The sequence below is a fragment of the Hyperolius riggenbachi genome, chromosome 1, assembly GCF_040937935.1.
Source record: "Hyperolius riggenbachi isolate aHypRig1 chromosome 1, aHypRig1.pri, whole genome shotgun sequence".
Taxonomy (NCBI): Eukaryota; Metazoa; Chordata; class Amphibia; order Anura; family Hyperoliidae; genus Hyperolius; species Hyperolius riggenbachi.
In genome coordinates this window covers 636,026,349-636,051,489 of record NC_090646.1, presented here as the reverse complement: position 1 = coordinate 636,051,489, position 25,141 = coordinate 636,026,349, and the positions used below count along the sequence as shown (strand labels likewise).

Sequence of the window (25,141 nt, the reverse complement as noted above, 5' to 3'; positions counted from 1 at the left end):
TTTGAATCTAGACCTTTGGGACCCATGCCCAGGTTCTACTTATAATATGGTTTAATATGATACAATATAAATACAATAATAGTGTACAGAAAATATCGCTCCCTTCCTCCAGATCACATCCAGGTTGATAGGACTTTAAATAACCTTCATTATGAGATTAATGTTTCTGGTCCCTGAGTTCCACCATCCTTGGTTCTTTATCTTAATGAAACTGAGATTAAAGGGACTCCGAGCACCTCTCATGGGCAGCAGGCCAGACGACTTCCAACAGAGTCGTGCTATGACCCCTCTGGAGGAGCCTCTTGCAATGGCCATGCGTGTCACTTCCTCTTCCTGCATCATTCAGTGATGCACTTCTCTAACAGAGAAGACAGGGGTGACCCGGAAGTTATAACATAGCCAAGATGGCAGCCGCGATTTTTAAATTGAAACTGAAAACTACTTGGTGTAGAATGGCGATTCAGGTATCAAATGAAAGAGGAGAGCAAAAGCTACAGAAAGTTATGTGTCTTTAAGTACTTTGCAGTACTGGTCGGAGTCTCTTTAAAGCTGCAGAAGTCCCTAGGTCCTGAATGGAGAATAGTCACATGGAGATAATAAACTTCTCCAACTGCGGGCTCTGGTGGAAAAGGAACTATTAGAACGTACAAGACTCATCCATTTCTGGTCCCAGTCTACATCAGAAGACATTTCTCTTCTGCCGCTTGTTTCATCTCGGTGAAAGTGGCGGTGGCTTTCTCTTTGATGGTGTCAATGTCCATATTCTGGAGGTTCTGTATGTGCCCCATGAAGGAGCTCTTCTCTTCTTCTTCATCCTGATCTTCAGCCATCATCTTCTGGAGGTCCTCAGGTAGATCTACATCATCTCCAGCCATCTGTATTTGATTATCATCCTTTTCACTCTATGGGAACAAATAAGAGAGGCTTATACACACAGCCACATTTAGACCGGGCAGGACCCTAGGTAGAGCAATTATATTTGGCCCTCCTCTCCCAGTTTATTGATAGAAAGGATGACTAGGCATGTTAGAGACTCTTGCCCATGACTGATCTAGGTTCACACAGATACCAGAATTGAGTTGCCATGTGCCCACAGATACAGATATTAACCACTTAAGGACCGCGGTGTTAAACCCCCCTAGTGACCAGGTCTTTTTTCACAAATTGGGCCACTGCAGCTTTAAGAGAAACCGTGACCAAGAATTGAACTTCATCCCTATCAGTAGCTGATACCCCCTTTCCCATGAGAAATCTTTTCCTTTTCACAAACGCATCATCAGGGGGTTCTGTATGGCTGATATTGTGGTGAAACCCCTCCCACAAGAAACTCTCAGGACCCTGGCAGTTTCCTGTCTGTGAACCTTGTTACATTGTGGGAAATAGCTGTTTCCAACTGCCAAAAAAGCAAGCTGCAGCTACATCACCTGCCAGCAGTAAAAATGTCACTGTGATAAATGTCAGAATGTAAATCAGGGATTTAAAATATGTTACAATGGGCAAACACTGACTAAATCATTTATACATAATTATTGTAAAAATGAAGCACTTTCATTATTACATTATTTTTACTGGAGTTCCTCTTTAAGGCCTCGCTGCAGGGCCGCACAACTCAGCACACAAGTGATCCCCCCCCCCCCCCTCCTTTTTCTCTGATTGCTCCCCCAGTGTTTTTTTTTTAAATAAATATTTTTATTTTTTTTAAATAAATTGTACTATTTTTCCTTTATTTTTTTTAAACCCCCCCCCTCCCTCCCCCCGCCAGCCAATCAGCGTGATCGGCTGTCATAGGCTTCAGCCTATGACAGCGGATCACAATTTTGCCTCCCAGGGGGACAGACGGGCGGCAATCGCCACTGGGAGACTGAAGGCGGGACGAAGCTCTGTCATCAGAGCAGAGATGCGCACGCATCAGCGCGCACACTCTCCTGCAAAGGCCATTCCCAAGCCGTTCAGCGGTCCTGGGGCTGCCGCACTGCTCATGCCAATTGGCGTGGAGCAGTCTGCAAGAGGTTAAATAGCCAGGTGCCTCAGGTACAAATATAGTAGGCATGTGCCACTAGTTGCCAGAACTAAGAAACCCCCATATGCAAGAATTAGGTTGACATGTGCCCTTAGATACAGGAGTGAAGTGGCTTTGAACTCGCAGATACCAGAATTAAGTAGCTATGTGCCCTAAATAAAGCAATTAAAGTGGACCCAAACCAAAAATACAAGATTTCAGAAATAAAATCTATTTTCTAAATTATAATAATAAATAGCAGCCTTTTGTCAGCTGCATGATGACAAAATATAAAATATTTTACATTTATTGGAGGAACTCAGGAACCCCTTCCCTTCCTTTCATATTGCTGGCAAATAATCCGGCAAACTAGTGGAGTAGATGGTGTCCAGCAAAGGAGGAATTGCTAATGGCTGCCCCCTGTGTAACCCTAGTTATGCAAAGAGGAGGGTGAAAAGCCTGCACTGAAATGCTCATAGGCTTGAAGGAGTGTTTATTTATCTTTGTATGTGTCAGAGTGGTGCAACTAAATATTTTGAATTAAAAAAATGTTTGGTTTGGGTCCGCTTTAAAGGGAAGGTTCAAGCAAAATAAAAAGATGAGTTTCACTTACCTCGGGCTTCTACCAGCCCCATGCAGCCATCATGCGCCCTCGTAGTCACTCACTGCTGCTCCAGTCCCCCGCTGGCAGTTTGCCGACTTCAGAGGTCGGCGGGACGCATTGCGTACATTTTTACGCATTCTCGCTAGTCATTAACACATACATTTTTACGCATTACTGGTTCAATGCGTAAAAATGTACGCATTGAACCAGTAATGCGTAAACATTATTATTATTATTATTATTATTTTAGCATTTATATAGCGCCGACATATTACGCAGCGCTGTACAGTGTATATATATATATATATATATATATATATATATATATATATATATATATATCTTGTCACTAACTGTCCCTCAAAGGAGCTCACAATCTAATCCCTACCATTGCCATATGTCTATATTATGTAGTGTAAGTACTGTAGTCTAGGGCCAATTTTTTTTTTTAGGGGGAGGCAATTAGATGTTTTTGGAATGTGGGAGGAAACCGGAGTGCCCGGAGTAAACACACTCAGACACAGAGAGAACATACAAACTCTTTGCAGATAGTGCCCTGGCTGGGATTCGAACCAGGCACCCAGTGCTGCAAGGCGAGAGAGCTAACCACTACGCCACCGTGCTGCCCGAAAATGTATGTGTTAATGTTCCTGCACTAGCGGGAATGCGTAAATATGTACGCAATGCGTCCCGTCAACCTCCGAGGTCGGCAAGCTGCCAGCGGGGGACTGGAGCAGCTGTGAGTGACTACAAGGGCACAGGATGGCTGCATGGGGCAGGTAGAAGCCCCAGGTAAGTGAAACTCATTTTTTTATTTTGCTTGGACCTTCCCTTTAAGTAGTCATGCTCCCCCAAATTAATGAAGGAGACCGGTGCCCTCCTGGTAGAAAAGCCTTACTGTTTTAAGTTCTGGCTTGAGCCTGTCCAAAGACTCAAAACCTATGTCAAAGCTACCCAGCTGTCATCCATGTGCCCTCAGATAAAATAACTAGGTAGCCAAGTTCTCCCAGACACCACTTTTAGGGTTAGTAATGTCATGGGGCTGACTGATTTAACAGCGGTAATATTACCGTGCACGCTATCTTGCGTAAGTACTGCAAGATACCCTAGTAGTATTCAGTAATTATGAATGCAGTGCGTTACAGCTATACGTGCGCATTAACAGTACAAAAAAAACTATACTTTTCACTGACTGTACACTTCACTGTACCTGAGCATAACGCGCAGCGCCGATGTCTCGATCAGTTGTGTTGCGTTCCGGCTGTCACAGGGATCACAACACATTGGCCACTGTGAACGTGGCTTTACTTTTATGTCACATTCTCATGTTATGCTTGTAAAAGCCTACCATGGCCATTTTGCTCACCTGTGGCAGTCTGTACTTTTCTCTCAGGTGTACGCGGAGGGTGGCTCGCTCTGCTTTCTTCTGGATGAATTGGTTATCTCTTTCTATCCTGGCAAAAAGGGGAATATTTGATTCATTAATCAGTGCAACTTGAATGTTTATATGGTCATAATAAATGAATGGCAGATATAATGTGGCCAAGCAGCCCCCTGGATAGTCAGAGAGGAGTTGAGAGGGTGCAGCAGTCACTATATTGTACTATTGATTTGGTCCCTTGTTAAAGCAGTAGGATCAGCCATACTATGCCAGGGAAAAAAACACATATATAAGTAGATAAATACTTGATGTACTTACATAACACATGTATTATACTGTCCACGTTTTGATTTCAGTGAATGTTATATACAGTAGTAAATGAAGAGAATTCTGTTCCTGGTGGGAACCATGTGTTTTGCCCACAGTTTAGGCTAAATCCTGATGTCATTTCTGCCCTTTACTTTTTTCTTTTCTCCTCCAATCCTCAGCCTTGCTTCTAAACACAAGTGAGCAGGGGTTATGTTTCAGATAAGCAGCTAGGCATGGAAATAAATGGAAGAGAAGGAATACATTATAGATAAAAAGAACTCCCAGCATGCAATTCTTTGGCACTGACTACTAAATGGCCACTGCTCCTTAAGTATGTGATAACTCCAAACCATAACGGCAGAAAAAGTTTTGAAAGTTTTGAATGCAGGATTAGCATCTCTATCACTTAATATACTCAAACCAGTTGCTGTTGAAATTTGATTTTTATGGTGACAATTCCGCTTTAAGCAATTTTAAGCAAATTCAGCAGGAAGCTTTGTTGTTTTTAGTTTTATCTGTATGTATGGAGGGATTTGTGGCAAACATCAGTTCAGCTTGCTTTAAATTTATGTGCAAATAAAACACGGTCATTCCCAAAAGATATAGGAGCCATTCCCACTTATCAGTCTGCAATGGATCTGTTGGATCTATTGCGGTAAGGGGACTGTACTTCTATGCCATCTTTGATAAACCCGGACAGGCAAATGCGTTTACCATGTAGCCTATGGTTGAAATGCATTAGCCCCGGGCTCCAGCCCGACCACAGCAGGCCATCAGAGCAGACACTACACTGTCTGCTCCCACTGGCCAGCTGCAAGAGGAAACTAAGCCTCAAAAACAGAAACAGGGAGACAGGAGCGTCAATGTTTTCTGCTGGTGAATGGATTAGTAGTTTTTGGTCTGTAATGCAGAGCTGGATCATCCATAAGGAAACCTAGGCAAGTGCCTGGGGCCGAGTGGATATCAAGGGGCCCAGCTACCATCTCCATTGAATATTTTCCCACCTCAACTTACCAGAAAGACCGTCATAGGGAGCCAAAGTATATCCTTGACTAAGGATCCATTTCATTTTAACCTTTCTCAGCTGTAGTGTGGCAACTATACTCCAAACATAATACGCAGAGAAATGTTGCCATGGTTGCAAAGAACTGAAATTTGAGTTGTGATTAGTACTGAGAATTCCTATCAGACTGCAAACTGAATTGAAAAGATCACTTTTAATAACATTAACCAGTTCCGGATTCTTGCTATGCATATATACGCCCCTGCATAGTTCACTTGCGGATCAGGGACGTGTGTATATATATATATATATATATATATATATATATATATATATATATATATATATATATATATATTTATTTTATTTTATTTATATAGCGCCAACATCTTCCGTAGCGCTGTACATAGTACAAACAAATAATGGGGAACAAATATACATAAGAAATACAAGACACTGTACAGTCATGACATTGAATAGAGTAAATACAGATACATACATAGTTGATATGTGGTTGGTACACGTACATATGTTAAAATAACAGCAGTATGAGAAACACTAGGAGGAGGTCCCTGCCCTTGCGGGCTTACAATCTAGAGGGTAGTGGGGAGGAAACAAAAGGGAAGGAAACACAAGGATTAGTGGGTAAGCCAGTGTGCCTTCAGTGCTGCCTATAGCAAATTATAGGCTTGTCTGAATAGGTGTGTTTTGTTTTCAGAGTACGTTTGAAGGTTTCAAACTGTATGTATATATATATATACATACTGTATATATGTGGTGTATATATATATATATATATATATATATATATATATATATATATATATATATATATATAGTTAACTTCTTGCCACCGTTAGCGATCGCCACACTGTTTTCGTTCGCCTTCATCGCAATCCCACGATCGGTAAATGGGAAACAGCTGTTCCCAAACCCGATTACCGTGCCTGTGACGAATAAAAGCCGGCTTCAGCTTTATTCACATTTACTAATTCCCGCCTTATCGGGAACTAAGTGTAGAACTATCTTGTGGCTAAAAAGTAAAAATACACCCAAATACACTATTATACACTATTAAATAGAAAAATCAAATACATTTTAATTATTTTCAACCCCTTCCGCCCCATCCCAAAATTACCAAAATAAAACACTTATTAAAAAAATTACATCAATTAAAAAATAAAAATACATAGTTACCTTGGGTACTTTTTTATATGTATGTCATGAGGGTATATTTCTGGTATTTTTGTATATAAAAAGGCTTATTATATAAGTTGTTGTTGTTGTTGTTATAGTTTAAAAAAAAAAAAAAAACACTAAATGGAAAAAAAAATACACCTTTATTTCCAAACAAAATATTATCGCCATACATTGTACTAGGGACACAATTTTAGGCTTCTATCACACTAAGACGTTGCATTAGGTGCTACGTTAAGGTCGCATAACGTGCACCTAACGCAACGCATGGTGGTGGTGGCAGAGGACGTTAGCAAAGAGCCGCGTTAAAGATGTGTCCGTGATGCGTACTATAGTACGCATGCGCTGGTGGAGACCACGTGAGCGGAACACTCCGCATCACGTGGTCCCGCCAGTGACATCAGCACAGTGCAGTGAATATTAGTTAGCCATGTGGCTAATCACTGCGCCTGTGCAAGCAGGCTAACGTGGCAAAGCCGCTCTAACACCGTAGCATGCTGCACTTTAGATTGACGTGCAGCGTTACAATGTAACGCAACGTGGGCACTGTGAACAGCCCATTGTAGTGCGTTGGGGAGCGTTACAGGCTGCACTAACGTAACGTGCGCCTGCAACGTCTCACTGTGAAAGCAGCCGAAATGCACAAATTGGCAAATCAAATGTGTGGGTTTTATCTACAATAGCACATTTTATTTTTAAACTATAATGGCTGAAAGATGAGAAAGTATGTTTTTTTCATTTTTTTTCTTCTTTTTTTCTGTAAAATGCATATAAAACAAAATAATTCTTAGCAAAAATGTACTGCCCAAAGAAAGCCTAGTTTGTCCTGCAAAAAATAATATATAGATCATTTCGTTGTGATAAATAGCGATAAAGTTTTTGGCGATTGAATGGGAGGAGTATGATGTGAACATTTCTCTGGTTTTGAAAGGGACAAAACGTGTGGCTTTGAAATAGTTAAAGCCCAATTCCATTAACTTGTTTTAAACTATACCCTCTCCCACTCTAACATTGTACTCCCCTCTCTTCAACCCCCTATACCTCGCCCATCTTTACCTACCTGAGGAGCTTATCTATTACAGTCACGTGACCCCATCATGCTGCTGTACAGCAGGAGTCTCAAACTCGATTTACCTGGGGGCCGCAGGAGGCAAAGTCAGGATGAGGCTGGGCCGCATAAGGAATTTCACAATCGCGGTGCATCGCCGCCTCTGCCCGCCCCTCTCACTCTTCCTTCACAGAGAGGGGCGGGGAGAGGTGGCGATTGACGTCAGGAGGGGCAGAGCTGAAGCTGAAAGCTCTGCCACTTCCAGGAAATGCCCGCGGATTGCCCCCAGGGCGATTTGGGGGCTCTGCAGCCCTCGTTTAGCGGCAGGGATGCGGCGGATTACTTGGGAGCACTGAAGCAAACTATAAGGAGCTTTTGCCGGCGAGGGCCACAAAATATTGTATCGAGGGCCGCAAATGGCCCGCGGGCCGCGAGTTTGAGACCCCTGCTTTACAGGCTCTGAAACCGAAGCCACTGTGGCTGGTAACAATGCTATTCCAACTCCTCCGCCCACCACCATAACCCGGGCAACAGCCTGAGTACCTTTGCCTTGCTCCCACATTGCATACTACTCCCAAATACACCAACGCCCATTTCCCTACCCCAGACCACGCCCCCTCCTCAATGTCCCTGCAGGAGGCTGGGTCACTGTGATGATGCCACCTACCAGAGGCGTTGCTAGACCCAAAGATCAGTGGCACGTGCCCTGTATCTATTCTGGGATGCCCCGGATGTCCCCCAGGCAGAGTCAACTGTAGTACCTCAATGGCGGGCATGCTGGGAGCTGTAGTGCATCAATCAGGGTATGCTGGCTGCTTTAGTGCCTCTATGTGGGCATACTGGGTGCTGTGGTGCCATGCTGGGTTCTGTGGTGTCTCTATGGGGGCATGCAGGGAGCTGTGGTTCTTCTATGGGGGCATGCTGGGAGTTGTGGTGCCTCAATGAGAGGGAGGCCCGCGGGAGCAAGAGGGGGGGGGTCCACTAGAAGATTAGGGAATGCCATGGGTACAGCCAGATAACCTGGCCAGCCTGCCCAGCAGAAAGCCAGCTCAGAAACCAGGTAACTGTGGCTAGTTATGTGTAAGTGACACTGCCTGTGATGTGCTGCATTTTTTTTTTATTATTGGTGAGGGGGCTTCATCCAACATTTGCTGGGCAGGCCTACTTAGACCACTGCTAAGTTCTTGTAAATTTGGCTCCTTTTATGACCACACCCACATCCGGTGCTTGGCCACACCCATTTTCCAACTGGAGTGCGCAAAAGTGCCCCGGATCTCTTAGGATCCTAGCAACGCCCCCTGCCACCTACAGAGACCCAAACTGAGGCCCAAATGTGACATCATCGCTGGAGCTTCAGGGGATACCTGTATCCGTGGGGAACCATCTCTGAGTCAGTTACAGAGGACCAGAGGGATGGAGAAGAAAACTTTTTGCTTTGCTGGCTTTAAATTAGAAAACATGTGCTGCCTGCATAGATGACGTATATTCATGGCAATTTTCTTAAAAAAAAAAAATGAAATTTCAAATCGAAAAATTAGATTGCCCTTAAGGGAACCTGAAGTAAGAGAGATATAAAGGCTGACATATCTATTTTAAATAATACCAGTTGCCTGGCTATCCTGCTCTGCCTCTAATACTTTTAGCCATAGACCATGAACAAGCATGCAGTATATCAGGTGTTTCTTCTAAACATCTGACAAGATCAGCTGCATGCTTGTTTCAGGTGTGTGATTCAGACACTACTGATGCCAGGCAACTGATATTGTTTAAAACGGACCTGAACTCAGAACTTCCTCTCTGCTGTACAAGATAAGCAACAGCATAATTACCTTTAAATAAAAACATTTCTTTGTTACAGCTGATACAAATCCTGCAATCACAAGCATTTGCCTGTTCTTTTAAAACAGGGTGGGTAAGATATTATATTACCTATCTATTTTAATTAACATAACTAATGTAACTTAATGACAGTATGTTTGTTTAGGCTGGAGTTCCCCTGAGCAACACTAGAAATGGGGCATCAGGCAAGGTAGCAGTTTTTGTCCACCACCGATGGTCATCTGGCTTTTTTAGTAATATTGGGAGGGGGAGGGGGGGCTAGCATCCACCAGGCCCCTAGACTTTCTCCAGGACCTAGGCAACTGCCTATGTTTGCCTTGTGGATGCTCTGGCTCTGGAATGGAGTCTCGGTTGGAAAGCTGTGACTGGCTATTCACTAAAAACTGATGCCCATGGTCACGTCACTGCAGATCAGCCTTTTCTGTAAAGCTTGTCTGAGGCAAAAGGGACCGAAGGGAGTCTGGGGAAAAACAAACAAACATTCTGTGGATCGCTCTGCTTCACTGAAGCTGATAGCGTTCTGTTCTTCACTTTAAAAGTGGCAAACGCTATATGAAGATCTACAGAGTGACGATCACGACGATCGCCACTTTATACATATGGTGATGTTCACTCATCACTGGTCATTATCAGCAAAAGTGGAGAGCGTGGCAAACAGGCAAACCGCTATAAAAGTGACAGCAGAAAAGATAAATATGGACAGATTTCTTGAAAAGTCACAGAGGCCCGGGCCTTGGGCGGCAGTTGGCTGAAGGGCGTAACAATAGACCCTGCAAGGGATGCAGCTGCAGGGGGGTCCAGAAGTAGCAGGGGGCCCAATGGGGGGGAGAAGTTTCTTGTCCCTGTACTGAGAGATAGTGTTGATCGAACAGTGTTCGACACTGTTCGTTATTCCCCGAATATCGGGGTGTTCGGGTTCAGCTCAAGCTCAGCCGGCCACGCTGTTCAGGGGCCCGCACGGGCCTGTTTTGGGGGGCTGGAGGGGACGCAGCATGAAGGGAAAGCCATGGCCACAGTCGGCGGGGACGGGGGATGGTCTGTCCCCCCCTCACTTCGGGGCTCTCCCCTCTGCGCTCCCCTCCAGCTTAAATTGGTATGTGGGCAGTGGGCAGATGCATACCTTCCGTGCGTTCCACAGCGGATACTCCTCGCTCTAGCGTCTGACGCAACTTCCTGTATAAACAGGAAGTTGCGTCAGACACTAGAGTGATAAGTATCCGCGGTGGAACGCACGGAAGGTATGTATCTGCCTGCTGCCCGCCGCTGCCCACACACCAAATTAAGCTGGAGGGGAGTGCAGAGGGGAGAGCCCCGAGGTGAGGGGGGGGGGGCATCCCCCCTCCCTGCCGACTGTGGCCATGGCTTTCCCTTCATGCTGCGTCCCCTCCAGCAGGTATGCTCGGGTCCCCATTGACTTCAATTAGGCTCGGTGTTCGGTCGAATATCTCGAACATCTGGACCATGTTCGGCAAAGCCGACCCGAGCCTGAATATCTGGGTGTTCGATCAACACTACTGAGAGACTGACAACTAAGGGCATGGAAAGAAAAAAAACTTTCTGCTCCCTGCACAATTGTTCTAAGGACTGCATCTGCTCAGCCACTGATAAGGAATCATACAAAGTTTTGCAGACAAAGATTTGTAGAGTCCCTATTCAGTGTTCAGCCGGGTCTTGTGTACAGTGCTGCTCTACCTTCAGCCTTTCTACCTCTCCCCAAGTGCTGTGTGCTGTAGTGATGCTTGAGGAGTCTGGGCACTGAGAGAAAAAGATTTTTGCTCTCTGCACAATTGTTCTAATGACTGCATCTGCTTAGCCACTGATAACGAAGCATACAAAGTTTTATAGCCAAAGATTTGTAGACAGTCACTATTCAGTGTGCAGCAGGGTCTTGTGTACAGTGCCCAGCCCCCAACCTCTCTAACCCCTCCTCAAGTGCTGTGTACTGTAGTGATGCTGGAGAAGTCTGCAGAGCCAGTTCTGCTCCATCAGAGATGGACAGAGTGAGTGTAACATGCTGAGGCTGGGAGCACACTCATCTGTTCATTTTCTGCATGCGGTTTTCTGTACATCATCTCTATGTGGGAAAACATGCAGGTTTTATCACAGAAGCTAATGTAATTGATAGAGAAAATGCCTGCAATGCTTCACTGCTGTCTGTTTTTATCTGCATGGAGAAAACACATTCAAGTGCTCACTATCCTATTGAATAACATTGGTTCTCAGTTTACCTGTGCAGAAAGCGGGGGGAGGAAAAGACTCTGCAGAGACCCTGGGGAGCAACAGTTAACATGGGGAGGGACACCTTGGGGGCCCCTACAGGCTCTGGGGCCCTGGGACAGTTGCCTATTTTTTCCTATGGTAGCTCCGGCCCTGGACATGGAAGAGGGGGCTGCACATGGAAGGGAAGCTGCAACAAAGTTGGCCTAGGGGCAGAGATAGTATAAATCCGGCCTATAAATATCGGCCCATCTCCAGAATTTACCATGATTTCTTAAGAAATAAAGGCCCAACCCTCATGAACAACTGAATGCTGCCATTATAAATACTGTAGGACCCTTCAGAGGCGTATCTAGAGAGGTGCAGATATGGCTTGTGCCACGGAGCGCAACAGCACCATGGGCGCCTTGCCTGCCACTGTGCTGCACCAGCCTGCCTGCCTCCATGCCTCCCTGTCATTCAGACCTCAGATCAGATTAATGCTGTTATCTGGGAAACATGGCTACTTAAATTATGCATGTAGGTGCTTAGTGTTAGAACAGAGGACAGAGAGTGAAGAACGAGATATTTCCAAAAAAGTAACCTAAGCAATATCCTGAGCCAAAACACACAAGCAACCATAACACATGTACACGAGAAAAGATGCTGTTCTTAGAGGGGAAGGTGGGCTCTGACTGAAGGGGGGGGGGGAGCAGTTTCATTGTTTGCCATAGGCGATATACTACCCAGATACGCTCCTGGGACCCTTTCATCTTTTAAAGACCAGACAGCCATGAGCAGGTGTTTGCTGCCATGCATGTTATGTTTCATTACTGCTGTTGCTTATGCTATTGTTACGTTCCATGAAATCCTCCTCTCCAGCATCCTCTGCTCAGGCATTGTCCAGATGAAGCAAAGCCTTTTATTAGGCGAGTAGATTAAATGTGCCAGTTCTGTAGACAGCTCAGCAATCCTAGTCACGCAGGGTGTGAGAAACAAGGCGTCCAAGAAGGGGGTGTCAATAGTTTTTAATCGCTCAACCAATAAAAAAGAGCAACTCAACTCTACTGGCTAATATGGTATAACAAACAACTCAGTCACCCTTCATATTTTATGAAAGCACTAGTAGTAAAAAAGCCCACCCATTAAAAAATGGGCGCTAGGCCACGGGCGAGCACATACTGTATGCGTCCCGCTCGCCCGTCCACCACCGCTGTCTGTAGTATATGCACACAGGGAGATGTTGCTTGCTTGGCAGTTGGAAAAAGCTGTTATTTCTTACAATGCAATGAGGTTCTCAGACAGCAAACTGTCAAGTCTGGAAGCAGGAACACACACACACACAGGAACAGGACGCAGAGATGCAGGGGTTTTATTATATAGGATAACAGCATATACAGTGAATTTATTTCCAGAGCAGGATCATCCACCAGGCAACCTAGGCAGGTGCCTGGGGCCTTGTGGGTGGGAGGGGGCCCACCTGCCACCTTCTCTGACCTTTCTCCACTTCTGGTTTCCAGAAGGTCCAGAAGGTCCACAAGAGGGTGGCAACTCTACTACCTTGCCTAGGAGTCGGACCGCATTACATCTTAATCCATCTCTGAGGGCACCTACACCTGACTTCCTGTACTGGGGCACAGGGCCGTGCAGAGGGTCCTTAAGTGGGGGGTTCTCAAATTTAAAAAAGGGGCCTGGCAATGTCTTCCCCCGCATGCCCCCCCCCCCCTCCTCGTTTCTGGCTAGGGGGGTATTGGGTGCTGAATGCAGATGCTGAGTTCCATGTGGGTTCTGGGTGCGAGAACAGAGTGTCATGTGGGTTCTGGCTATGGTTGGGTATCGAGTGTCATGCGGGTGTTGATTGCAAGTACTTAGTGCCATGTAAGATCTGGGTGCATGTACTGGATGTCATGTGGGTGCTGGGTGCAGGTACTGAATGTGACATGGGTGCGAATACTTGGCGCCATGCCTGTACTGGGTGCTGGCTATGGGTGGTCTTTGGGCATCACATGGGTTTTGAATGCAGGTACTTTAGGTGCAGGTACGGTTCGTGGGTGCTTGGTGCAGATAGTGGGGGCCATGTGGAAGCTGTGTGCAGGTGTGAGTACTGGGTGCAATTTCAGGCCAGGGTGCAGATACTTGGTGTCATGTGAGTGTGACTGAGTACTGGGTGCCAGCTATGAGGGGAAGGGGTGGGTGCTGGGAAAAGTAGAGGTCAGTGTGAGTGCTGCAGGAATGCTTGGCTACCTATACTGGGGGCACCTACACCCAGCTTACCTATACTGGGAGCACCTACACCCGGCTTACCTATACTGGGAGCACCTACACCCGGCTTAACTATACTGGGAGCACCTATACTGAGGGCACCTACACCTGGCTACCTATACTGAGTGCACCTACACCCGGCTTACCTATACTGGGTAGAGTGACCAGACGTCCCGGATTGCCCGGGACGCGTCCCGGATTCGGGGTCCGCTGTCCCAGACTGCATGAGGTCCCGGGAAACGTCCCACTTTCAGCAGCCCCCCTCGGGACTCTGGCCACTCTATCTTCATGAACTGGCAGCGGGCGTCTATAGATGCCGTGCCAGTTCATTGCCCGCAGCCCCGCTCCAGCCTCCTTCTTCCGGTGTCTGTTCCGACACCGGCAGGCGGGCAGGGCTACGGCAAGATGGCTGCCGAAGCCCTGTACTGGAGACTATTTGTGTCTCCAGTACAGGGCTTCGGGCGCCATCTTGCCGTAGCCCTGCTATTCAACTCAGCGCGGGAGAGAAGATCAAGAGCAAGATGGTCCCGGGAGCAGCGCGCCAGAGGCCGGAGACTTCTGCCAGGTGAGTAAATGCTTTCTTTTCCAGGTGAAATGTTTGCCCGCATTGCGTTTCTTTTCCAGGTGAAATGTTTGCCCGCATTGCGTTTCTTTTCTGGTGAAATGTTTGCCCGCATTGCGTTTCTTTTCTGGTGAAATGTTTGCCCGCATTGCGTTTCTTTTCTGGTGAAATGTTTGCCCGCATTGCGTTTCTTTTCCAGGTGAAATGTTTGCCCGCATTGCGTTTCTTTTCTGGTAAAATGTTTGCCCGCATTGCGTTTTTTTTTTCCAGGTGAAATGTTTGCCCGCATTGCGTTTCTTTTCTGGTGAAATGTTTGCCCGCATTGCGTTTATTTTCTGGTGAAATGTTTGCCCGCATTGCGTTTATTTTCTGGTGAAATGTTTGCCCGCATTGCGTTAATTTTGTACTGACATGTTGCCTGCATTGTGTTAATTTTGTACTGACATGTTGCCTGCATTGCGTTTATTTTATACTGACATGTTGCCCACATTGCGTTTATTTTGTGCTGACATGTTGCCCATTGCGTTTATTTTCTGGTGTCCGGGGTAACTGTTACTGCATTTATTATTTAATGGTCATAGATGGCTATGTTTGCTGCTTTGTGGTTACGGTATACTATTAGCATCACACAGTTTCTGCACACCCATGATGCAAAGTCTCGTTTGTCCACATCATGGCGTAAACACTGCTTTCTTATGCCTCGCTGTTACATCATTACGTTAGCTCCGCCCATACAATGTCATGACCACGCCCATTTTTGCCGCCCCATCCCCCCACCCCCCCCCCCCCCCCGGGCTTCATCACTGCGCGCTCCTCAGGCCTCCCCACTTTTCGTCGTGGCGCCGCCTGCCCCCCCTCCCCATCCCAGGTTGGACCCACAAAAATCTGTTCACTCTGGGGGCTCGTTTCCACTATTGCAGTGCGGAATCGTCTGGATTCCACCGCTGATGAAATCGCATGCAGGTGCGTTTTTTACGCGTTATTTTGCGCGATTACGCATGCGATTTCGCATAGGTTAGGCTATATGCGGTTTTAACCATGTCACTGCCTGTGTTAATTTACATTGGTTCCTATGCGGAATCGCATGCGTAATCGCGTAAAATAACGCGTAAAAAACGCATGCGATTTCCCTATTAAATACATTGTGTGCAATTCGCCTGCATTCCACACGCAGGCGAATTCTGCAGGGTGTTCCGTGCAGATTTTCTCTGCACAATAAAACGCTCCCGCAGACGCATAAGTGGAAACAGGCCCATTCACTTATATTGTCTATGCGAATCCGCATACGCAAGACGCATGCGGATTCGCGATAGTGGAAACGGGGCCTAATACTGGGAGCACCTATACCTGGTTACCTACACCTGACTTCCTATATTGTGGGCACTTATGTGGCTACCTATACTGAGGGCACCTACACCTGGCTATCTACCTATACTGAGGGCACCTACAACTGACTTCCTATACTGGGGGCACCTATACCTGGCTATCTACCTACCTATACTGAGTCTGAAGGCGTTTTGTTTTTGGGAGTGGGTGCACCGTGGCTATGACGCACAGTGCAAATTGTTGGTGATATGCGATCATTCCATCGAGGTGGGGGGGGGGGGGGGGGCTAACTGTCCCTCTGATTGTTTTATTAACATTCCTGAAAGGCTCTGGGCTTCATTTGTAAGTGTATTCAGGATAATGCACACTTTCCATCCATTTTAGGGTTATTATTAGTATTTCTCCATTATGCATGTGTGATGTGTGACTGAGATCTGAGTGGTATGATGTGTTGGGATCCACTGTATTAGGCAAATCAGAGCATCCAGGTGCCAACTGGAAATGGGTTGTCCGCATAATAGCGGATTCCCCATTTTTTTTATTTTTTAAAATTCACTAACGTTATTAAAAAAGAAAAAAGATAACATGCTTTGGAAATATGTGGAAATCAGATAATGGTAAAAAATCAGATTTGCATGGAAATCATCGGAATCAGAAAGACACTTTTCGGGAAGCAGAAATATCATGGGAATCACAAATCAACATTTCCGACCATCCCTATGTAATGCCACAGCACCAACCTGTAGTCAGGATCGTTCATTCCCCATGTAGGCACCACACCTTCAGTACAGAATGCAGATCAGGGCGCCCAGGCCGGGTGATGCGGCAGGGAATCAGAATCATTTATTTCGGTACAAAGGAGTTGTAGCCAGAATTGGTTTTGGCTCACACAGGTTCTGGAAGGAGGAGGGGTTGGATGGTGAGAGTAAGAGGGGTAAATGTCCAAAAACCAAGAGCCAAGGCTGCCATACTACAGCGCAGGCCCGGATTTACATCACAGGGGCCTATAGGCACAGATGGTCTTGCACCCTAGACTTTGGCCTCTATGAAACTACAAACCACCACCACCTAACCACACCGCAATTATGCTGGCTGACTCAGCTGTTACTTCTCCCTTACTTCCCTTGCCCATCATAGGTAGCTACAGGTGTCCCTTAGGATTAGGTACTATCAGTATTAAAGGGGCACTATGGCGAAAAATTGTAAAATTTAAAATATGTGCAAACATAGACAAATAAGAAGTACGTTTTTCCAGAGTAAAATGAGCCATAAATTACTTTTCTCCTATGTTGCTGTCACTTACAGTAGGTAGTAGAAATCTGACAGAAGTGACAGGTTTTGGACTAGTCCATCTCTTCATAGTGGATTCTCAGCAAGGCTTTTATTCTTTATAAAGAAATTCCCTAAAAAGGATTTAAACCATGATGCTGGCCCGCTTCCCTGCTCGCTGCACAGTTTTTTGGCAGTTGGGCAGAGCAACTGCCATTCATTGAGTGCTTTTGAAAATAAATAAATCCCTGAGAATCTCCCTTGAAGAGATGGACTAGTCCAAAATCTGTCGCTTTTGTCAGATTTCTACTGCCTTCTGTAAGTGACAGCAACATAGGAGAAAAGTAATTTATGGCTCATTTTACTCTGGGGAAAAAACTTACTTCTTATTTGTCTATGTTTGCACATACAGTGGAGGAAATAATTATTTGACTCCTCACTGATTTTGTAAGTTTGTCCAATGACAAAGAAATGAAAAGTCTCAGAACAGTATAATTTCAATGGTAGGTTTATTTTACCAGTGGCAGATAGCACATCAAAAGGAAAATCGAAAAAATAACCTTAAATAAAAGATAGCAACTGATTTGCATTTCATTGAGTGAAATACGTTTTTGAACCCCTACCAACCATTAAGAGTTCTGGCTCCCACAGAGTGGTTAGACACTTCTACTCAATTAGTCACCCTCATTAAGGACACCTGTCTTAACTAGTCACCTGTATAAAAGACACCTGTCCACAGAATCAATCAATCAAGCAGACTCCAAACTCTCCAACATGGGAAAGACCAAAGAGCTGTCCAAGGATGCCAGAGACAAAATTGTAGACCTGCACAAGGCTGGAATGGGCTACAAAACCATTAGCAAGAAGCTGGGAGAGAAGGTGACAACTGTTGGTGCGATTGTTCGAAAATGGAAGGAGCACAAATTGACCATCAATCGACCTCGCTCTGGGGCTCCACGCAAGATCTCGCCTCGTGGGGTGTCAATGGTTCTGAGAAAGGTGAAAAAGCATCCTAGAACTACATGGGAGGAGTTAGTGAATGACCTCAAATTAGCAGGGACCACAGTCACCAAGAAAACCATTGGAAACACATTACACCGCAATGGATTAAAATCCTGCAGGGCTCGCAAGGTCCCCCTGCTCAAGAAGGCACATGTGCAGGCCCGTCTGAAGTTTGCCAATGAACACCTGAATGATTCTGTGAGTGACTGGGAGAAGGTGCTGTGGTCTGATGAGACCAACATAGAGCTCTTTGGCATTAACTCAACTCGCTGTGTTTGGAGGAAGAAAAATGCTGCCTATGACCCCCAAAACACAATCCCCACCGTCAAGCATGGGGGTGGAAACATTTTGCTTTGGGGGTGTTTTTCTGCTAAGGGCACAGGACAACTTAATCGCATTAACGGGAAAATGGACGGAGCCATGTATCGTGAAATCCTGAACGACAACCTCCTTCCCTCTGCCAGGAAACTGAAAATGGGTCGCGGATGGGTGTTCCAGCACGACAATGACCCAAAACATACAGCAAAGGCAACAAAGGAGTGGCTCAAGAAGAAGCACATTAAGGTCATGGAGTGGCCTAGTCAGTCTCCGGACCTTAATCCAATAGAAAACCTATGGAGGGAGCTCAAGCTCAGAGTTGCACAGAGACAGCCTCGAAACATTAGGGATTTAGAGATGATCTGCAAAGAGGAGTGGACCAACATTCCTCCTAAAATGTGTGCAAACTTGGTCATCAATTACAAGAAACGTTTGACCTCTGTGCTTGCAAACAAGGGTTTTTCCACTAAGTATTAAATCTTTTATTGTTAGAGGGTTCAAAAACTTATTTCACTCAATGAAATGCAAATCAGTTGCTATCTTTTATGTAAGGTTATTTTTTCGATTTTCCTTTTGATGTGCTATCTGCCACTGTTAAAATAAACCTACCATTGAAATGATACTGTTCTGAGACTTTTCATTTCTTTGTCATTGGACAAACTTACAAAATCAGTGAGGGGTCAAATAATTATTTCCTCCACTGTATTTTAAATTTTAAATTTTTTTGCCATAGTGCCCCTTTAAGTACCTAGTGGTGTCCCAACTGAAGGGAGAACTTGTCAGTGGAATGCAGAGAGCCAGGTGAGTAACCTCTCATTTACGCTCTGTTTGGGACTCTGCATAGGGAAGGCAGGAGGGAGGCACTAGGGGAGGGGAGTGAGCCGCATTTCCATCATCAGGCGCCTGTAGGCACGTGCCTATAGTGCCTTATGATAAATCCGGCCCTGCCACGGCGCCACCAGTCACACTTGGCAATCATCCATTATCCCTAAGGAGACATCGAAAATAGAGGGGGGGGGGGGGGCAGAGGAAGGCAAAGGACAGGTGTCTCCAAACAGCAGATTTGCATTAGCTCAATATTATTTGCAGCCCCTAACTGACTGCCTCTCGTTATCAGACAACTTTCTCTGCCTCCTCTATGCTATGCCTGTGAAAAGTTCTTTAAAGTGACACTGAAGCAAAAAAAAACTACGGATATAATGAACTGTATGTGTAGTACGAGTAATAATAGAACATTAGCTGCAAAGAAAAGAGTCTCATATTTTCAGTTATATAGCTTTTCTTTTATAACATTGCATCATTCTCTAATGAACTTTAAATCTGAGCAGAGGCCTTCAAAGGTAAAAATCCCTTTCGGAGGGGGGTGAAGAGAGAGAGAGGGAGAGAGAGGAAGAGAGGAAGAGATATGGGTTCGGATATTCGATTTTACTCGGATACCAAAAAGTTCGGATTCGTATATCCGATTCAGATCCGGATATCTGGGTATCCGGATCCGAATTCAATTCGGATTTTGAAAAGGGGTATCCGAGCAGCAGGGCCGGTTTAAGCAACAATGGGGCCCCAGGGCAAAATAAACCTAGGGGGCACCCCCAACATATACCCCGGAACAAAAATCGGCATTAGGAGACCTTTTATGCAGCTGGTATAGTCAGGGTGTGAAGCCCCAATCGGTCGGAGCTCCACATTCTGGCTACCCCAGCCTGCATGGGGGACAAGGGGTTAAAAAGTTTCAGGAGGGGGGACCCCACAACATTTTTTTTAAAAAAAAATTCCCACACTCTAAACATAAATTTTTTGGGGGGAAAATAGGAAAATATGCCAGGGATCTTCATACAGCCATATTGCGGTTGTATAGCGATCCCTGGCCAAAGCGCTGCGGCTGCATATAGACCCCCTGGAAACCCCGTCAGGAAATTTATTGCGCTTTCGTTTGATGCATGTAAAATTACACTACTGTTAGGTACTAAAAGTGACATTTACCGCATTTAAAAGTATACTTTTTTCCTTCTAAACTTTAAAATCGATTTTCTCAAAAACTATAAGGTCTTTTTGAAAAATTGTTTTTTCCTCTTATTCCTAATGATCTCCTTAACATATCCTGCAGGATTAGGGTTTCTAGCATTAAGGTGGAGTTGCTATTAACCATTACATTCGGCAGGTTTTTAAATGTGTATTTTTTTCCTTTGAAACTTTAAAATCGATTTTCTCAAAAACTATAAGGCCGATTTGAAATTTATTTTTCCCTCTTGTAGCCACTGGGGGCCCCTACAAGCTCTGGGGCCCTGGGGCAGCTGCCTCCTTTGCCTTAATGGTAGCGCCGGCCCTGCCGAGCAGCACTGCTAACAGCATGCAGCCAGAGTAGGAGGAGAAGAGAGAGGAGAGCGAGGTCATCACTGGGGAAAAGCAGCTTGTTGTGCTGTGTGAGGAGTCTGACAGTGAGTGAGGAGGGGGGAGGCAGGAGAGCAGCAGTGTGCCATTTAACTTGCACAGCAGAAAGGAGTAGGTGGCACTGCTGTCCTGATTGAGGAGGAATGGGGAGGCTGGGTGAGCAGCAGTTTGTTTGTCACAGACTCACAGCCAGCCGGTGTGCTATTGTGTTGAGCTGCAGCATGTCATGTGACAACATTAAATGAAGCAGAGTAAATTGTCAGGTCCTGTGCGATCATTCCAAACCAGGGGGGAGGGGCATCCTCACAAGTTTGCCTCAGGCAGCAAAAAGTCTAGAACCGGCCCTGCCAAGACCACTATGGTTTCCAGTCAAACTGGGGGCCTATTTATGAGAAATTGTCAGGAAAAGCAGTAGAAGGTAGAACTACTGTAGGAAGGCACAGACATCACTGGAGATATTTCAGGCCCAGAGCAGGATCATACAGCAGCCAGGCAACCTAGGCAGGTGCCTGGGGTCTATTTGGTGTTAAGGGGCCCACCAGCCACCTTTTCTGACCCCTCTCCACTTCAGCTTACCAAAAACACTGCAAGGGGGCCCCCAAATCTACTACCTTGCCTAGGGCCCCATTATATCTCACACCATCGCTGTTCAGGCCAGGGGCGTAACTAGAAATCATTGGGCCCCCTGTGAAAATTTGGATGCCCCCCCCCCCTCCTGGGGCCCACTCATGGCCATTTTTAGGAGCAGGAGGGGTCGCAGCATGAGGGGAGAGCATTGCCCCCCACATCGGCAGGGAGGGGAAGCACTTCCCCCCTCGGGCTCTCCCCTCAGCGCTCCCCCTCAGCATTAATAGGTGGCAGCAGCGATGGCAGGAATACAAGCATACCTCTGTGTTTTACCGCTGAGGTCCAATTTGTAAGTGCTACACGCTACTTCCTGTTTATCACAGAGGTATGCCTGTGTTCCTGCCATTGCAGCTGCCACCTATTAAATGCAGGAGGGGAGCGCTGAGGGGAGAGCCCATTTGAGGGAGGGGGGGCGTGGTCCCTCCCTCCCCGCCGATGTGGCGGCCAATGCTCTCCCTTCCCGATGCGACCCCTGCCCCCCAAACAGCCCTGAGCAGGCCTCAGAGGGGCCCTCAGCCTCCCTGCAGGTGTAGGAGCTGCAGCCCCTATTGTTATGCCACTGGATCAGGCCTCTAGTCTGCTGATATTTTGGAATAACAGGCATAACACCAGAGATCTCAGTAGAGAAAGTCAATGAGAAACTTATGACACCAGCTAACATACAAATTTTACAGTGTACCCGACTACCCGCGGTGACAAATATATATATAAAAAAAACCTGACACTTACACGAGAAGAGGGAAACCTCTGGATCCTGCAGAGGTTTCCCATGTTCTCCTGGCCCCCACCCTTGCTGTGCACGGACCCCAGGAACATATCTGACTTGTAATGTTGCGGCTGCGCAGTAAGACGGAGTTGTTAGTCTCCTGCGCAGGCATGGCAGTGCTTGCGTGGGTGCAGTATGGCTGCTCACGTGCATAAAGAGGAGCGTGGTAGAGATTTCCAAAACAGTCCCTAGCAGCAGGAGGTGGTGTGCAGGAGGACAAGGGAAGTCTCCGGAACCACTTCTTAGGTAAGCATAATTTTTGTGGGCTTTGGGATCCACTTGGCTTCTATATTACAGCTTGGAATTCGGCAAAAATTAGCAGGAGGTTTCATACAGTTTGTATTAAATTTGTAATCAAGCTGGAATTAATCGTTGACCATCTCTACTCAGTGCTCAAGATGGAGGTTGGAGAGTGAGGGTGCTCCATGACAACTTGGATGTGGTACTGCAGTTTGCATAGTCACTGGTCTGGGTTGATCCTGAAATCCATGCACATTTGGCCATTGCACCCAGGAAGACATGTTCGTTTATCAACCCATTTGACTTTATCTACTAAAACTGGTTTTCAGCATCTGAACTACATAGACAGGTGGCATGAAATCTTGGGCAAAAGTAGTGGAGCAGTTGTCCAAAGCAACCATTTTCCATTTCACTACTTAACAGTAACAGATTAAACTGATTAAACTTAATTGGTTGCAATTAGCCATTGCTCTACTTTTACTCCAGACGTCTTTCCAACAAGCAAGTTAGCCCTCAATTATTGCCACAAGTGGACATTGAGCTCCTAGTCTTCGCTTAGTCTTGGAATGGAGAAGTCCACATCATTTTGGCCAACATCACAAAAATTGCAGAGGTTGAACGCTTTGATAGGTAACAGTAGTAGAAGAAGCCATAGCAACTTTTCAAGCCTGATGAAGGATGCTAAAGCTTCCATACCTTTTTCTGAGGAACATTCCCTCATTTGGGTCCACATACCCCTTTTGTCTTTGTCATCTTGATTGTTCTTCTTTTAGGTTTTAAATAAATATCCTGGCAATGAATACATTATAATTTTACTACCAGAAGTATGACTTTTTTTGTGTGGAACATCTATATTATTTTATTACTCACTGTACTTTTTTAAAAGCTACGTGTTCGTCTAGTAATTATTATTTTTATTTTTTTTCTTGCATATGGAGATCAATCTAGACATCAACAAATGCAGGACAATCCACATTTTGCTAAATAATTATTGTTGGAATCATAAATTGAGGCTTTGTATGGGTCGAGGGGGCATTCCCTTTGCTTAAAAAGTTTTAGATATGAAGGTGTCCATTGGTCTACACCACAATTTGGTTGGTAAGAGTTATTAGGCTGACATGGCTAGAAGAAAGCAGAAGAGCAAAGCAGGATACTCACTTCTCCTCCAGCAGCTGCCTCTGATACTCCTCATACTCCTCACGGGTCATTCCCTGAGCTGCGGCCGGGTCAGACGTGCCACCATCTTCCTTCTTCTCTTCCGTGGACTCCCCCAGTCCAAAACTCTTCAGCTGGTTGCTCACCACACTCTTCAGCAGAAAGGACATCCTGGAGTGTTTCCAAAAACATAAAAAGGACCAAGGAGAAGGTGTCGAAATGCAAGAGCCGGGCTGGAAAGTCAAGCAGGAGAGAAAGTCTGCGGCTGTTTGAGCCTGTCAAGGACACAGTGTTACCGGGAACTGTATGCCAAAAACGGTTTGTCAGCCATAATCTGGATTAGCCGGCGCACTGTTCCCTTCGTCAAGGCAGATGGTTCAGATTACTTCAAAAATCATTAGATGCTGCTGCCTAGTTTCCATAATAATACCTTAAGCTAATTCTGACCAATGTGCACGTGATGGAACAAGAGTTTACTCTTTATATTGACAGAAATGTAATATACGGGATTGCGTGGATTATATACTGAGCTCGGAAAGCTGATTATAGGTGACACTTGCTTGCCGATGGGTGGCACCTGAGCAGGAGGAGACACACAAGCCATGTTAAAGACGGGGCACCTTGAGGGGTGGAGTCGGAAGGGCAAATTTACAGCTGCGTCTCCTTTAAAGCAGACCTGAACTCCGGACTTCCTCTCTGCTCTAAAAGATAAGAAACAGCATAATAACCTTTAAAGAAAAACTTTTCTTTGTTACAGCTGATACAAATCCTGCAATAAATCTGCAGTGTGTCTATTTATTGCTTTCATGGAAGCAGATATGGGGTTAAACAGCCTGTGTTTACAAATGAGCTGCTCTGCCGAGGCAGCCAGCTGACACAGCTGAGATATCAAATTACAGTTATGTTTAGTCACAGATGAGGGCGATTTAGACTTAATTCGCTAAATTCATATAGGGTGCAATTCTCTATGCTTTCTTTTTGTCCTGTGCAAGAGTTCAGGTCCACTTTAAAGGGTAACCCTACTCACAAAAATGAGACTGTCTAGCTTCCTGTATAGCCAATATTTTTTTTTTCCCATCGGATCCTGCAATTGTCTGAAGAGTGCTACAGACAAAAAGATGGTCAATGAGACGTTACTAATTCCAGCTTGTGTGGAAACTTAAAGGACAACTATTGAAGGAGACCATGTTCTCAAGACCCCAGTAATAAAGCACATAGCGGTAGTAATAAAAAGCACAGAGTGTAAAATATGTTAACCCTCCCACTGGCATTTACCTGAAAAATGATGTCCCATAAAGATACTGACCGTGATGAACTGCAAAATAGTCCTCCTTGACAGGGGTTGCCTTCCTGTGAAGCTGTGTGTTGAATTGTCTAGTAGTCCCACCATGATTTGTAAACTGTGTGCAGTAGTGGACATAGGCCTGTGCTGGCCGTGCACCTGCACAGGGGCCACATGCAACTCCATCACAGCAAGGCCCAGATCATCTTCTAGGTTTGTGTATATTTTGGCAGACTGTGAGCTCCTCTTAGGACAGTCAGTGACATGACTGTATTCTGTAAAGTGCTGCAGGAGATGTCAGTGCTATATAAATACATAATAATAATATGGTGGGACATTAGACTATGACTATGGTAGGGATTGGTTTG

At 45.6% G+C, this 25,141-nt stretch overlaps 1 protein-coding gene across 1 annotated transcript; it reads right to left on the bottom strand.

Annotated features, from left to right (window-relative positions):
* On the bottom strand, window positions 1-23,993 carry CPLX4 (complexin 4). Its single transcript, XM_068271852.1, has 3 exons — window positions 23,495-23,993; window positions 3,970-4,057; window positions 1-902 (listed from the first exon to the last, which is right to left on the bottom strand). Exons 1-3 carry the CDS (start codon window positions 23,659-23,661, stop codon window positions 675-677), a joined length of 483 nt encoding a protein of 160 aa, XP_068127953.1. The 5' UTR covers window positions 23,662-23,993; the 3' UTR covers window positions 1-674.
* Between the last annotated feature and the right edge of the window lie 1,148 nt (window positions 23,994-25,141).